Source organism: Mustela nigripes, chromosome 4, assembly GCF_022355385.1.
Source record: "Mustela nigripes isolate SB6536 chromosome 4, MUSNIG.SB6536, whole genome shotgun sequence".
NCBI classification, from domain to species: domain Eukaryota; kingdom Metazoa; phylum Chordata; class Mammalia; order Carnivora; family Mustelidae; genus Mustela; species Mustela nigripes.
In genome coordinates, this window is record NC_081560.1 from 57218311 (window position 1) to 57234752 (window position 16442).

Below are 16442 nucleotides of genomic sequence, written 5' to 3' on the forward strand. Positions count from 1 at the left end.
TCTAACATATTTTTGAATATATTTCATTTATCACCAAAGATAAATGTCTTGACAACTTTTAAACATATTAAAATGCATGGAAACAGTTCTTCAGAACTGTTTTTTTCTGTTTCAGACTAAATTTATTATTCAGTAGGTTAAAGGGATGATTAGGTCAGAAAATTGTAACACATGAAACTAGAGAGGGAGAGTATCCAGTTTGGGGAAAATAAAAAGATCAAAATTATTTTCATTTAAAAAGGGAACATTTCTGTCACTGATGCTTTAAAATTGTGTAATAAAATATTAATATATACTAGCAAATTTATAAATTAGTGATACCATTAAAATACTATTAAAATGGAGAAAAACACTGGATAAAATGGTCATTTTCATAGTAGTCAAGCTACTGTATACTCTTGAGTGGCAGATATACAGCAGTTAATAACGAGTGTAATTCAGATTAATCATAATGGTATGACACTGAGTCTAAGTTTATTCAAATAGTTGCCTGAAACACTGTGTAATACTCTGAAGTATGTACAAGAATGTATGCCAGTCTTCAGGCATGTTTATAAGGAAATACAACTTACTCCGTATATGGTACTCAGCACAATAAAGCATATCAGCAGCATGAATAAATTGGTATCCTGATCCTCTCATGCACAACTCTGCTTCAGTATAGCCTAAAACAAGTTTTCCTCTGTTTAAAAAAAATAGAAGAAATTGGTTATATGCAATTTTCTGCACTATGTTTTCCTTGACATTCAGAATTTTACATTAGCAAGTACAAGGAGTCAATCTCATTCATGTAACTACTTTCTTTTGTTTATGGCTGCTAACTTCAGTTTTAGATGATCTTCTTCTGAATAAAGAAAATGAAAATTAGCATGGCCAAAGATGAATCTAACAGAACAAAGTACGTAGATAAAACAAAATCTTTAATAAAAATGGATAATGCTTATACTCCATTTTGAGGGGCAAAATTTTTAAAACTTATCTGTAATCGCGTATTAGAAGAAAAACAATGACACATTTTTGATATAAGATGAAGGCTACTATCACAGTCCACTTCATAATTTTCTGGAAGTTACTAAACTTCTAGGGCTAAAAATCAAATAAAGTTTGTATGTTTTAAAAATGTAAAGCAAACCAACAGTAAAAGTCATGAGGATACTGAATCTCACCAATATAAGCAAATCATCTCTATGATATAGAAATTGTGATAAGTATTATAAAAAATTGTAAGATGATTGGTGAGCCTGATGAAATTACTTTAAAAGCCTATACTGAGAGAGTAAGAAGGAACAGTTCACATAATAACAAACAAACATTATAAGCTACACTCTGTGTCATACATGCTAAGAGAGATTTACTGCAACAAAATATACATTTAGTGAAATGAAACTGCAAGAGTTCTACTTACTTGGCATCACAAGCAGTGGGCGTAAAGTCTAGTTTGTGTTTGGTTCTAAAGATGAAATTTTTGGTCCGAATCTCAAGGATGGACGGCGGCTGAAGGGGAGTCGCTATTGCGAACAAAGCCAGCTGCGGGGGAAGTAGCGATCCATCTTTCCCTTTCTTGTTCTGTCCATGAAGATACTTTAACCTTCCTTGGAAATTCATTGCCTTAAAAAACCAAAACCAGTTCGTTACTATGAACACTTGAAAACTGCTCATTTCAAAAGGCCCAATCATGGCCATTTCCAGTATTCTTGGTGATTCCGTAGAAGTTCCTGAGGCTGACTAACGCTGTCATAAAAAGACTTTATCCACATGAAGCCCATTACAACTATCCCCAAAGGTAGTCTGAACACTATCCTAAAAGGGCCGCCGAGGGAACTGCCACAACAAAATCCCCTGTCATTTTCCAAGCTCACAACCGCCCTGCCCTTTACACTTAGCCCGGTCCCCACACAGCTGGCATTCGGTACGTTGTTCCTCGATGAATGAACGGTGATAAAGTCATCAAGTACACACTAGTTTTCAAAGTCAGATAAGCTATAGTCCAGAGCTCACTGTCTATTTAATAACACATGGTAAACTTTTATGTAGAGATAAAAATGTAATTTTATTAAAACACTACAATGAATAATAAAAAATCACGCCAAGAATCCAGAACTCTATTGATAGTAAAGGGCACTTTGAGAAGACAGAGGAAACAAAAATAATTTAAATGGGAACATGATCCGTTTAGTTGCTTAAAAATGTATTAACCAGGCTAAGGGATGATTCTGACTCAGTATACGATAGCAAAACAAAGAAGACAAGACCCAGTGCTACAAATTCCATCTGAGAAGATCTATTAACTGATCTAGGAAAACCATCTCCAAGCATAACTGTACTTTTGGGTCAGCCAAATTATCTTCAGAAATAAACACATCACCAAAATCACTTTTTGCTAATGTTTAAGATTTTACTATGGATCTCAAATTCCTGATAATTCACAAAAGTAATATGCATCATGCTTGCAGTTGTCTTCTCCTGTACCCAGTGGAGAGCACTGTCTTAAAGACAAAGACCACTCCCACTGCCAGTGTCCTGCTGCAGCGGTTCAGGCTGCACGCTGGCAGCTCGCACCGTGTGGCGATCCTGCAATCACGAATATGCAACCATTTTTCTAGATGCCAGCTACTGCAGCTGTGTAGAGAAGGCCATGGTGATTTTTCTGTCTGACAAGGACTAAATCCAAAGAGAGTAAGCACCTGCTGCTAAACAGGGCTACAAACTTCTTGGTCAAGATTGAGATTTTGAGATATGGAAGACACTAGAAATCTGAAAAAAGTAATCTAAGTTGCTTTCCATTATGAAATTATTTTATAAAGGAGTTTTAAAAACCATACTCAAATCTAACCAAAGAAAATGGTTTTAGTTTCCTTTTTCGCTTTCGGAAACTTAATAGTAATTGCCAGTATCATAAGATTTTGTACCTTACCAGAAAACCAGATGAATTGTCCAGCAGACATCTTAGTCGGCACACGAAGCTCCTTTCCATAACGGAAGAGTTTTCTGGAGGAAGCTGGTCTGGGGTATAACAGCCTACTGTTTGTGGCAGGCCATTAGCCTCTGTAGAAATAATACCAACACAAATTTACATGTCATTTTGCTGTATAATCAAGTGTTTGGATAGCTGAAATCTGTGTTAATTTCTAAACTGGATTCTATTCTGAACACAAAAACGAATGATCACTAATTTTCAGAAGAGTAGCCAATGAAAAGAAACCAAAATGTACGGAGTATCGCTTTTACTGCATAGAACTTTATTCAGTTTTGTTTTTATTTCTATTGTCAACAGTATCCGTATTTCCCAATGCCTTTCATCTTAAGACTTTCAGAGACTTCTAAAAGCATTGTATGTATGGTAGTTATACTTCAATAAAAAATTAAAGTAAAAGCATTGCACTGAGAAAAGTTTTTGTATACTTGCACATTCTAGTTTGCTTTTGTATTTGGTCCATTTTACAGACAGAACAATTTATACATACTTGAGTATCAACCTTATACATTTCTTCCAATCTCTCTCAATAGTATAAGTGATTTTTATAAAATATTCTACTCAGAGGGGCGCCTGCATGACTCAGTCCCATTAAGTGGCCGGCTCTTGATTTCGGCTCAGGTCATGGTCTCAGGGTGTGAGAACAAGCCCTGTGACCTCCTGCTCAGCAGGGAGTCTACTCTCTCTTTCTGCTGTCTGCCTCTCCCCCAACTGGCACGCTGTCTCTAAAAAAAATAAATAAATCTTTTAAAACCACCGCACTTTCCTTTGCATTCTTACCATCAATTCTTTGTCCAGAGTCCGTACATGGTGAAGGGTTTAATGTCCAGTGTAGCTGACGCTGAAACTCACCTCGGTCTTCAGTGTGAATAAGTTCATATACGCTCTGATGTATGACATCAGACTAAAGAAAAAAGATACCAGGAAACTTTTTTAAAGCACTGATTAAAACAATGTAGGTTACTAAATTAATTTCAAAATGTAGCTGGATTATTGGGTGCTTGTCAGTGGTGAGGAACGCATATCAAATGGTCACAAAGCTCTCCAGACATCCTGATGGGAGCAGCCAGAGAGAGGGGAGCACTGTGACTGGTCAGCCAAAAGTTATCTGCTATCACTTCCCTACATGAATGCTTTTCAGTCAAGTAGGTCACCTCCCTATTCCTTACTTGCAACACATTAACTTCTCATTTTTTATCCATTTATTGATAAAATATATATATTAAAAAATATCTATTTTTAAAATTTAAATTTAATTAGGTAGCATATAGTACATCATTAGTTTCAGATGTAGAGTTCAATAATTCATCACATGCACACAACGTCCAGTGCTCATCACGTGCCCTCCTTAATGTTCATCATCCAGTTAACTCCATCCCTCTACCCACCAACCCTCCGGCAACCCTCCAGAAACCCCTCAGTTTGTTTCCTATGATTAAGAGAGTTTCTCATGGTTTGTCTCCCTCTCTGATGACTTCCCAGTTTTTCCTCCCTTCACTTATGATCCTTTGCACTGTTTCTTATGTGCCATGTATGAGTAAAACACATGATAAATTGTCTTTCTCTGATTGACTTATTTCCCATAGCACGATATGCTCAGTTCAAACCATGTCAATGTCAATCTAAGTATTCATCCTTTCGGATGGCTAAGTACTATTCCTTTGTATATATATATATATACCACATCTTCTTTATCCATTCATCTGTCAGTGGACATCTGGGCTCTTTCCACCATGTGGCTACTGTGGACATTGCTGCTATAAACATTGGGGTGCATGTGGCCCTTCGGACACTACATTTGTATCTTTGGGGTAAATACCCAGTAGTGCAACTGCTCGGTTGTAGGGCAGCTCTATTTTTAACTTCTTCTAAATCCTATTTCTTTCACAAAACCTTGTCTGAAAATCCAGCCATCTTACACTTCTCTGAAGCTTAGAAGTATTATGTATTTCTTTAACTGTCCTCTAATGATTTTCTTTATATTAAATTTTTACTTCTGGTAGACTCCAGAGAGTGATGGATTATGCCTTGACAAGCTCAAAAACCCTCCTCCCCCTCTTGCCTCTCAGCAAGTCAGGCTTTGTAGCAGGCCAGGTTCCACTATCTATCTAGTTTAGCCATCTAGACTCAAACCTCCCCGTGAACTTAATCTAGCATTAAACCATCTCGATGCCACCCATTACCCAATTGCCAGAGTCCTCATCTAAAACACAGACTGCAGCACACACATTCCCTTAACAAAAACTCTTGGAGATTTCCACTGTGTATATCACATAGTTTATAAACATAAATCATAGTAGACACTGCTATTTAAACCAGCAGCTTTGGCATGACCTGTGAGCTTGTCAGAAATATAAAATCATAGGTCCCACTCCGACGTACCAAATCAGAATATCTGGAAAGTGAGGCCCAAAGATTTTAGAGTTTTATATGAAGTTCTTCAACTGAGTCTTACACACATTAGAATTTAAAAAATAACTGATATGTAAGAATAGCTAGCATTCAGGTACACTTACAAAAACTGTTCTCAGATTAGATGTTCTTGTCCTTTAAATATGACACATACCTTACCACTCCGTATATGCACCATTTATTCAATAACATTAAACAAACCAAACACGTTCATCTCTTCAAGTTTTCTAGTCTACTGTTTACAGTACTTACATCCTTTCTTTCCTGTTGTTCCCTTTACAACTGTCTACCCATCTGAATCTTATGCTTTCAACTGGTTAGCTTAAATACCACTTCCTTCAGGAAAGCTTCCCTAATCAGCTTAAGTCAGAATGAAAGGTATGAGCCATGATATTTTTACCTGCACCTTTACATATGACCTCACTCATTTCATTGAGGCCACATGCCCTCTGGTATCCATAACCAGTGTGACAGCAAATACTCTCTTGTCTGCCAGCCTTCCCCCGCTGCCCTGCCCATCCAGAGCCTATCTGCCCCTAACATGAAAGTTTCTTATATATATGAAACACAATATCCATGAATCTCATAAATATTTAAGAAAATTATTAATAATATAAAAATTATCAGCTACAAATATATAATTTATTCTATAGCATATTTTAATAGATATTTTATACATACAAATTATCATTTATATCTGTAAAACATATGATACAAAAAAGGAGAGTTAATTTTATGGAAAAAATTTTTTCACATGGCTTGAGAAAAATACGCTTACCTGCTGAAACCCTAAGTAATCTTGTATGGTAGAAGAAGCATAGAAGACCAAAGCATCTGTGGTTACAACCAGCACAAAGCCATTCAGAGCCTACGAAGAAAAAAACTTTAAAATTAGTGATGTGACTAAATAACAATGTTGCTACTCATAAATACTGACTTCAGTTAAGGCTATTATTTTTACTGCTGGAAACTCTTCTCTTCAAAATGGTTAAAATGATTACATCTCATAAACACAGACATACCCATCTACTGTGGAATGAGAGGGATCTATTCATACCTTTTGATTTAGATAAGGAAAAGTGTACAGTTCAACTTCATGCTCAATCACAGTAACTTCAATAAAAAATTGGTTTCTTCTTTCTCCTGCCTTGGATTTTCAGCAGTTCTAAATGTAGTACAGGATGAATGGTCATGGCACCCACCAGAAACTTAAGTATTTAATAATTAACACCTTCACAATGAAATTGTCTTAAATTTCAGTTGGCAATAACAATTACACCCATTTTTGTATTTTTTCCTTCTGAAAATATCTTCTTTGTAGAGAAGAGTAGCCACTGATTGTATGCATATTATTTTATTATTAATTTTAAATTTTATTTATCTATTTGACAGAGAGAGAGCAAGACAGGGAACACAAGCAGGGGGAGTCGGAGAGGGAGTAGCAGGCTTCCCACAAAGCAGGGAGCCCGATGCGGGGCTTGATCTCAGGACCCTGGGATCATGACCTGAGCCAAAGGCAGATGCTGAACGACTGAGCCACCCAGTTGTCCCTGCATTTTATTTTGTAAAGTGTGATTCTTGTTCAAAGAGTCAAATGAATTTAGTACTTTCCTATAAGCTCATCATGCCAGAAAGCACAAAGATAATTTAAGGTACAATACTGCACACTTTTAGACAAATATTAATTGTCAGAAATTAACCAAAAAGCCTTTAAAAAGAATATACATACACCAATTTTATGTATATCCCAAATGATCTTAAACACCATATGGAGCAAGGTTATTACTTATATTGAATTATTAGTAAATGAACAGAAAGAATATGGTCATTACATATTAAAGAGATTATCATTCTTTAGTCTTAGTCAAAAAGATGTGCCCTACTTAGCTGAACGTCATAATGAGGCTCACTTACTATTTAATATAAGAGAAATAAGCTGCAATTGATAGTGTTATTTACAGTTTCAACTGCTGTTAACTCAAAAATGAAGCTGTGGATTCTGCTAGGCACAGTAGTAAACAGCACTGGGCAGAACATGGTTAAATAAATGAAAATGACTAAAATAAATAGTGGATAATGAAAAGATACAAAAGTCTTTTTATTTTCATTTTTATTCTTTATAGAACAACAATAAATTTAAGCTAAGCTTGAAAGTATTTTAAGTTTTTAATAAAACTAACATTTTCTTCATGTACCTCCTCTCTTAAAACTAAAGGAAATGATTTGTCATTTAAAGTTTAATGCAAGTGGTATACTGTATCTCTGGAAACATTCTCTAAGTATCAGAGATACTCAGTTGATAATCGTGTGTTGAAAGTATGAAGTTAGATGCCATTACGGCAACTGCATGTAATGAAATATGCCATTTTCATATGTCTACAGTGTTTTTGATCATCTCTTCCAGAAGAGATCCAGCCAACCATGGTCCTAGCAAATCACATAATATGCGATGCTTCCTATTGGAAGCCAATTTACAAGTGATAACCAATATAATTCATAACAGATGCATTTATTTTAAATATCTAGATGTTTCCAATTTTTAGATAATTAAAAAAGATACCAGTCTTGCATTAGCATTATTTTTATTCTCTGTCCTTGACATAGAATATGTTTATAATTTGCCTAAATATTCTAGGAGGGAAAAAAATCATTGGCCCATAATTTAAACAGCTTTACCAAATGTTTAGCATTCCATATTTGTTTATTTTCACTTGAAATAAAGGACTTCCTTATTACTTTATAACCCAAGGTGTGTGTTTAATCACATAAAGCAGCTATTATAAAAATGTTTTCCTATGACCTGAATAAGAGTCTTTATGTTTCAAGCTATTATATGCTTAAAAATCCTCAGCCAGGGATAGAAAGAAGACTCATGCTTGAATATATTTAATTTGTTTAACCTAATGAGGACAAGAGTTAATTTTCACGATTATAAAAATAATAAAAAAATGTTACAAATTGTTGGGTTACACATAAGCATTTTCAGAATGCATCAATGGAGTTACTAAAAGTTGTGGCTACTTTTGTCATGATGGCAAATTAGGTTCTTCACTCCATTCACTGCGTGGAACCAAAAATGATCACGTAAGAGTAATAGAATATATCACAGCACAAATCTCCATTCCATCTTTTTTTTCAACAAAATAAATACCTGAGAATTTTAGTTCAGAATCAAACATCATATTAGTTTTGAGAAATAGGGCATAAAAATTAAAATATATTTTTAAAAATTAAAAAAATTAAAATATTCTCTGAGTTCTAAAACAAAAATTAGGGCTTCTAGTTATTGAGAAAATCTTTAGCATGTTGATAAGACAGACCCCATAGCTAAGAGACAATACAGTTACAAAATGCATTGAAAAATAAAATTGAGGTTAAGAACAATTTTGAAATATTAAATACAATTAACTCTTTTAATAAAGCTTTATTCCTGAAAAAGCATAGATAAATTCAATGTCTTAAGTGAGAACCTTTAAAATAATGTAGGAGGTCTTGCTAGTTAAAGAAATACGACAGGGAAATTGCTAAGTAGACTTCTAATCTATTTGGTACAATTACATTTTTTTCATATACTAGCATTACACCACTATTGCAGTTAGGATAAAAGTGACATAAAACACTGGGTGAGTTCTAAATAAACTAGAGTAACTAAAAGACTGATTCATTAATCCTTCATTTACCATGTCTTTATTATGAGAAACTCTATTTACCAGAATTTACCTGTAGTAAGAACTCTCCTTCTTGCAAGTGCAGGCCTTCTCTGAATTTTGTTCGGCAGTTTTCCTGGACTTCATTTCTGTCAGCTGGGGAGGGCTGTAATGCAACTATGGAGAAAAGGGAAAAGCAATGATAATAGTAAGTAGTTACCCAAATAACTGATTTCAAAGGAGTATCATGGAAAATCTCTATATACCTCACAAAGACACAATCTAAAATATTGTTGCCCATTAGTACTAAGTAAATAATCCTTTGTCAATGAGTGGTTTCCAAATCAGTGGACAGATTGCTAAAAATAATTACAAGTAATTAATTTATAAAAAATAATAAAATAATTTATTAAAAATCATTGGTGATGAGTTCATTATATATAACTTAAGAGTTTTAAAGAATTGCATGGTGACACTATAAAAACTCTTCCCGGGGAGGAGTCAAGATGGCGGAGAAGTAGCAGGCTGAGACTACATCAGGTAGCAGGAGATCAGCTAGACAGCTTATCTAAAGATTGCAAACACCTACAAATCCAACGGGAGACTGAAGAGAAGAAGAACCGCAATTCTAGAAAGAGAAAATCAACCACTTTCTGAAAGAGCGTAAGGAATAACACAGAGGACTTTGGGAGATGAAGAGAAGTGAGTTGGGGGAAGTCGGAGGGGGAGACAAACCATGAGAGACTGTGGACTCTGAGAAACAAACTGAGGGTTTTGGAGGGGCGGGGGTGGGGGTTAGGTGAGCCTGGTGGTGGGTATTAAGGAGGGTACGTATTGCATGGAGCACTGGGTGTGGTGCATAAATAATGGATTCTGGAACACTGAAAAAAAAATTAAAATAAAATGTGAATCCAATAAGTCACTCAAATTCCAAATAAATAAATTTATAAATTCACTATGTTCTAGAATAAATGGAAGTAATTATGATTGCATTAGTGCAGCATTAACATCGCTAATTTTTTGTATAGAATTATGTCAAATAAGAACACTAATAAAATGTAAATATTAAAAAAAAAACCAAACTCTTTCCATTCCTATTCCTTTACTTATGAGAATAAGGTTCCTCAGAACATAAACTGTAAAAAAGATTTAAGTATCTAAATATAGATCTAAACAGTGACCTTGTATTGGTGAGGAGAAAGAATCAGCCATCAGCCTTATTATGAAATATATTTCCTTTAAGTTTAGAATCCTCCTGTCTAGCTTAGAGTACAAAGCAGTTAGTATTGTTACTAGAAGCTTGTTAAATTTATAAATCAACTCATGGAGAATTTTTTTTCCAAAGTTTTGGTATCACTTTTCTTTTTAAAGGTGGATTTATTTTGTTTTTGTTTTTATATTTATTTATTCATATAACTACTGGTGTCAGAGTTACAGGTCTGTGATTCATCAGTTTTATATAATATCCATTGCTCACTGCATCACGTCCCCTCCTAATGTCCATCACCCAGTCACCCCTTTCCCTCCAGCAACTCTCAGTTTGTTTCCTATGATTAAATGTTTCTTATGGTTTGTCTCCTTCTCTACTGTTATCTTGTTTTATCTTTTCCTCTCCTCCCCTATGATCCTGTTTTGTTTCTTAAATTTCACGTAACAATAAGATCATCTGATAATTGTTTGTCTTCGATTCACTTATTTCACTTATCATAATACCCTTTAGTTCCATCAATGTCATTGCAAATGGAAAGATTTCATTTCCTTTGATGGCTGCAACTCATGGAGAATTAACATATTTATGATTTTGAATCATTCTACCCAAGAACACATATGTGTTTCCTTCTGTTCAAATCTGCATTTTTTGTTTCACCAGAGTATTTTAAAGTTGTTCTCAAGACAGATTTGAACATTAGTTTTTATGATTATTCCTACATATTCCATCTTCTAAAGTGGTTTATTCTTCATTATTATCTTCTAAGTGCTTGTGGGTTGTGTATGTAAGGCAAAGTCTGATGTCCTGGCGGGATGTCTCTGGAGGTAGCAGGTTGTAAGACTTTCTCTCCTCCCTCCCATCTCTCTTCTTCATTGCACATGGGTGTGGATGTGGGTATCTGCTTGTGCATGTCTAGTCCAGGAGGCAACATCTCTGAAGAGTAATAACAGCCACTATGTACTTACTTAGAATTTTCCTAAGCACTCTCAAATATCATTTCATTTAATATTGGTAAACGACAGAATTACGTCCGAATCTTAGTTCTGCAACTTACTAAATGTGTAGGCTCTCTGAGCCTATGTCCCAATATTTGAACTGGTAACTGAAAACAAACAGCAAAAAACCATCTTGCCAGGTTATTGTGAAAAATAATGAGAATATATGTGAAGTTCCTGGCATACGTTCAGCAGTAGTTCAATAAATGGTAACTTTAATTATTAGCAGTATTTCCCAGATCCTGTAGACTATCTTGTTATAAAGTATAACCTTTTCAATACAATTACAATATATTTCCAATTTTCTTATCTATTTTTTAACCTTCACTATTTAAATAAGAGAAATCATTAAATGAAATGGACTTTGACATTCCTTTTAAGACTTATTTCATTAGATTTTTATTGTGCCAAAGATAATCTGGCTCGGTGAAAAACGAGATTTACTAATAACCAGATTTTCTCTGTTTGAGCAAAGCCTCACATATAACACATGTTCATGGTGAAGTCTATTTTCTGGTAAATCAGTGCATGTGTCACACTGTAATCTTATGCCAAGTTCTTGCCTTTGCAGAACCTGAAACATACCGCTTTTAAAGAAGAGGCCAAAAGTTTGGCCTCTGAATGTAACAATTTCAAAAGGCCAGAGAACATATTTCCTTAGGCCAAAAAAATAGTTTGAAGTACATAAATTGATCTAACAGTTAATCAAGACCAAAGGAAATGCTTAATATTTCTCACTGAAAAGAAGACAAAAAGAGCTTTTCTCCCTTCCTGTTCTGCTGCTGCTTGCTCTCTAATGGGCAAATTTCACTGAATCCATTAAAACCTCAAAATGTCGGGGTTAACTACACTGTTACTTTTCCGAAAGCTCCAGTATGAGGCAACATTTAAGTGTTATAGCAAATAGCAGAAAGATTTATCATTAAAAAGAAAACAACAAAACCCAATCCCTCACACTGCAAAAAGCAGCAAAATAATTGTAAAAATGGATAGATGTTACTAGTATCAAATTTTAAAATGTCGAAATTATCTTACCAGGAATCATTTAAAATTAATCTTCAGTTAATAGAATCAATGTCAGTTCCAACTAGAGTTACAGGACCACTAAGACCATTCATTTCAGAGTAATTAATGATTTCTTTCTGGCCTTGTATTGGGGATATTGGTCAACATAATAAGACATCAGACAGACTCTGCCTTTAGTTGGGAATATAAGTTAGGAAATAAAGAACTAGAAAAGAAAGTCAGAAACATTAAGTAGCACAATGGGATTTAATTAAAGTATCACAGGAACTTGAATGAAAAAATAAAGAACTTTTTAAACAACAGTGCTTACAGGTATAAATGTTGGGAGGTTAAATATTTAATATGTTAAGCAGGAAAAGTGACAAGTGCATACATACTCAGGAAGGATCACTACCGAGTTCTTCTAAAAATATTTCTGTTGTTCTTATATTTTCAAGGTTAATAATTAGTAAAGGATTTAGGTAAATACTGTGCAAAGATGAGTCCAGGAAAGATGAATTCCCTTTGCATTCTCATCTTAAAAATACACTAATGTGACTTTTATGTAATCTTATTTTATGTTGGGACCTCTTGACCCAAACTATGCAATTTTTGCCCTTCCTTGAAGTTTTCCTCTATTTCTTGATCTTCTTAAAATTGTTAAAACCACCTTAATACTAGCCACTTTCATGTATACATTTCTTGCCTTGATTAGAAAGGAAAAGAAGAGTAAGATGACGTGGGGTACTGTCACCAGTATCCTTCCTACCATCTAAGTGACTTTAAATAATTTCTTTAGTAATAATATGTGACACTTACTGGGCACATACTGTATGCCAGCAAGTTTCCATATATTAGAGCTTATTAATCTTTATAATAATACTTTATGAGACTGATATTATTTTGTCCTTTCAGTGAAACTGAGACTTGGGTTATGAAACTGTCTCCAGGTCACAGAGTTTGAAGTAACAGAGCCTAAATTAAACCCAGGTAGCCTGATCCTACATGTTCAAACAGTTACTAACCAACTACTGGACCTCTTCCCTATGCCAACCACCTGTGACCTGTAGTGTCTTCATCTGAATGTGACGACAATGATACCAAATTCTTGTCAGAGCTAAAATAAGATGTACAGTACCTAAGTAATGCCTGGAAGCCACAATTTACAGCTCAGAATAGAGATAATGGGCTATATGCTGAGTTGATATACCCTCAAATCTTTAAGAAAAGCTGACACTAGGATATAAAATCAAAGCTCAGAAATCAGTTGCATTTCTATACACCAACAGCAAGACAAAAGAAAGAGAAATTAAGGAGTCAATCCCATTTACAATTGCACCCCAAACCATAAGATACCTAGGAATAAACCTAACCAAAGAGGCAAAGAACCTATACTCAGAAGACTAGTACTCATGAAAAAAATTGAGGAAGACACAAAGAAATGGAAAAAATTTCCATGCTCATTGATTGGAAGAACAAATATTGTGAAAATGCCTATGCTACCTAAAGCAATCCACACAATTTAACACAATCCCTATCAAAATACCTTTTTTTTTTTTTTCAAAGAAATGGAAGAAATAATCCTAAAATTTATTATATGGAACCAGGAAAGACCCCAAATAGCTAGAGGAATGTTGAAAAAGAAAACCAAAGTTGGTGGCATCACAATTCCAGACTTCAAGCTCTACTACAATACTGTAAATCATCAAAACAGTATATATATCATCAAAACTGGCACAAAAACAGACACATAGATCAATGGAACAGAATAGAGAGCCCAGAAATAGACCCTCAACTCTATGATCAACTAATCTTCGACAAAGCAGGAAAGAATGTCCAATGGAAAAAAGACAGTCTCTTCAACAAATGGTGTTGGGAAAATTGGACAGCCACATGCAGAAAAATGAAACTGGGCCATTTCCTTACACCATACACAAAATATAGACTCAAAGTGGATGAAAGAACTCAATGTGAGAAAAGAATCCATCAAAATCTTTGAGGAGAACAGAAGCAGCAACTTCTTCGATCTCAGCCATAGCAACCTCTTCCTAGAAACATCACCACAGGTAAGGGAAGCAAAGGCAAAAATGAACTATTGGGACTTCATCAAGATCAAAAGCTTTTGCACAGCAAAGAAAACAGTCAACAAAACCAAAAGACAACCGACAGAATGGGAGAAGATATTCGCAAATGACATAGCAGATAAAGGGCTAGTATCCAAAATCTATAAAGATTGTATCAAACTGAACTCCCAAAAGACAAATAATCCAGTCAAGAAATGGGCAAAAGACATGGACAGTTCCACAAAGAAGACCTCCATATGGCCAACAGACATGAAAAAGTGCTCAACATCACTCAGCATCAGGGAAATACAAATCAAAACCACAATGAGATACCACCTCATACCAGTCAGAATGGCTAAAGTTAACAAGTGAAGAAACAACAGACGTTGGTGAGGATGTGGAAAGGGGAACCCTCCTACGCTGTTAGTGGGAATGCAAGCTCGTGCAGCCACTCAGGAAAACAGCATGGAGGTTCATCAAAAAGTTGAAAATACAGGTACCCTATGACCCAGCAATTGCACTACTGGGTATTTACCCTAAAGATACAAATGTAGTGATCCAAAGGGGCATGTGCACCTGAATGTTTATAGTAGCAATGTCCACAATAGCCAAACTATGGAAAGAACCTAGATGTCCATCAACAGATGAATGGATAAAGAAGATGTGGTATATATATGTGCAATGGAATACTATGCAGCCATAAAAGAAATGAAATCTTGCTGTTTGCAATGACGTGGATAGAACTAGAGGGTATTATGCTGAGTGAAATAAGTCAATCAGAGAAAGACAATTATGGTGTCCCTGATATGAGGAATTTGAGAGGCAGGGTAGGGGATTGTTGGGGGTAGGGAAGGAAAAAATGAAACAAGATGGGATCTGGAAGGAGACAAATCATAAGAGACTCTTAATCTCAGGAAACAAACTGAGAGCTGCTGGGAGCAAGGGGGTAGGGATAGGGTGGTTGGGTTATGGACATTGGGGAGGGTATGCGCTACGGTGAATGCTGTGAAATGTGTAAGCCTGATGATTCACAGACCTGTACCCCTCGGGCAAATAATACATTATATGTTAATAAAAATAATTTTTTAAAAAAGAAAGAAAAGCTGACACTAAAAAGAGAATCTATTAGGACTGCTATGACGACTATACAACATAGATTTGAAAGTACTTCACAATTGTAAGTTATTATAAAAATTATATGCATAATCAGATTGCACAGGATACTTTAAACATTATATCACTAGAATTAAATTCACATTTGATAGGAAAAAAATGTAGTATCTGAAAATAAGTCACAGCCAATTCTGCTACTCGAGAAGCATTTGCTATAACAAACAGACATATGATAAAATCCTCCCCATCTGCAAGAATACTCTACCTTCCAAAATATGAAGATCTGACTTTAGACAGCCTGTGGAATATTAAGATAATAAAGCACTGAAATATTTCAATTATTTCCCCTCTTTGAGAGATCAGTGAAGCAACTATACAAGAATTTGATCTAACCGATGAAGGAATTTAGAATGTAAATATTATCACAGCATTATCAAATGGTCATTTTACCGACTGATTCAAGTTTTTCTCCCACAAGTATTTAACCATATCCATTTGCTATATGGCATTTTCCTTCCTTATACATCTAAGCTTGGATTTCCACTTCTCCCTACAAGCCAACTATTTCCTCTTTGAAAAACATGCTCTGAATCGTTCAACAGAGAATTTCATAAGGGAGAAATACTGGCATGTGGTAAACTATATTTTGAATGTTACTATAGTTTTCAATTAAACAGAAAGATGACATGGTAAATATCTTGTGCCAGGAAAAAGCATAAGACTTTTAAATCTCTTTGTGTTGATACAAATTAAATTTATTTTATAATAATATTTATCATCTCCTTTATTACTTCTGGCAGAAAAAGTTAAATTCCATTCCCTCAGTGATAGAAGCATAAAGGAAAGCAAAGCTATCACTATAAAATTCAACCACATAAACCTCTATAAATTAGAAAGAGTTAAGTTATACAATATTTCTCAAAAATAAAGAAAACAGTCCTAGCTTAGTCCAGGATGAATTAGTATTTAAATAATATATTAAGTGTACCTAAGGAGAGGTTTTTCTATGTGCTTTGGGGTAAG

The 16442-nt window shown here is 34.8% G+C and overlaps 1 protein-coding gene across 1 annotated transcript in view; it reads right to left on the bottom strand.

Annotated features, from left to right (window-relative positions):
* AHR (aryl hydrocarbon receptor) overlaps positions 1-16442 on the bottom strand; it is a 49988-nt gene that overhangs the window by 12294 nt on the left and 21252 nt on the right. The window contains exons 3-8 of the mRNA XM_059396752.1: positions 9107-9210; positions 6165-6254; positions 3755-3878; positions 2915-3045; positions 1406-1608; positions 573-682 (exon numbers count right to left, since the gene is read on the bottom strand). Coding sequence (XP_059252735.1) covers positions 573-682; positions 1406-1608; positions 2915-3045; positions 3755-3878; positions 6165-6254; positions 9107-9210 — 762 coding nt within the window. The remainder of the gene's footprint in view (positions 1-572; positions 683-1405; positions 1609-2914; positions 3046-3754; positions 3879-6164; positions 6255-9106; positions 9211-16442) is intronic.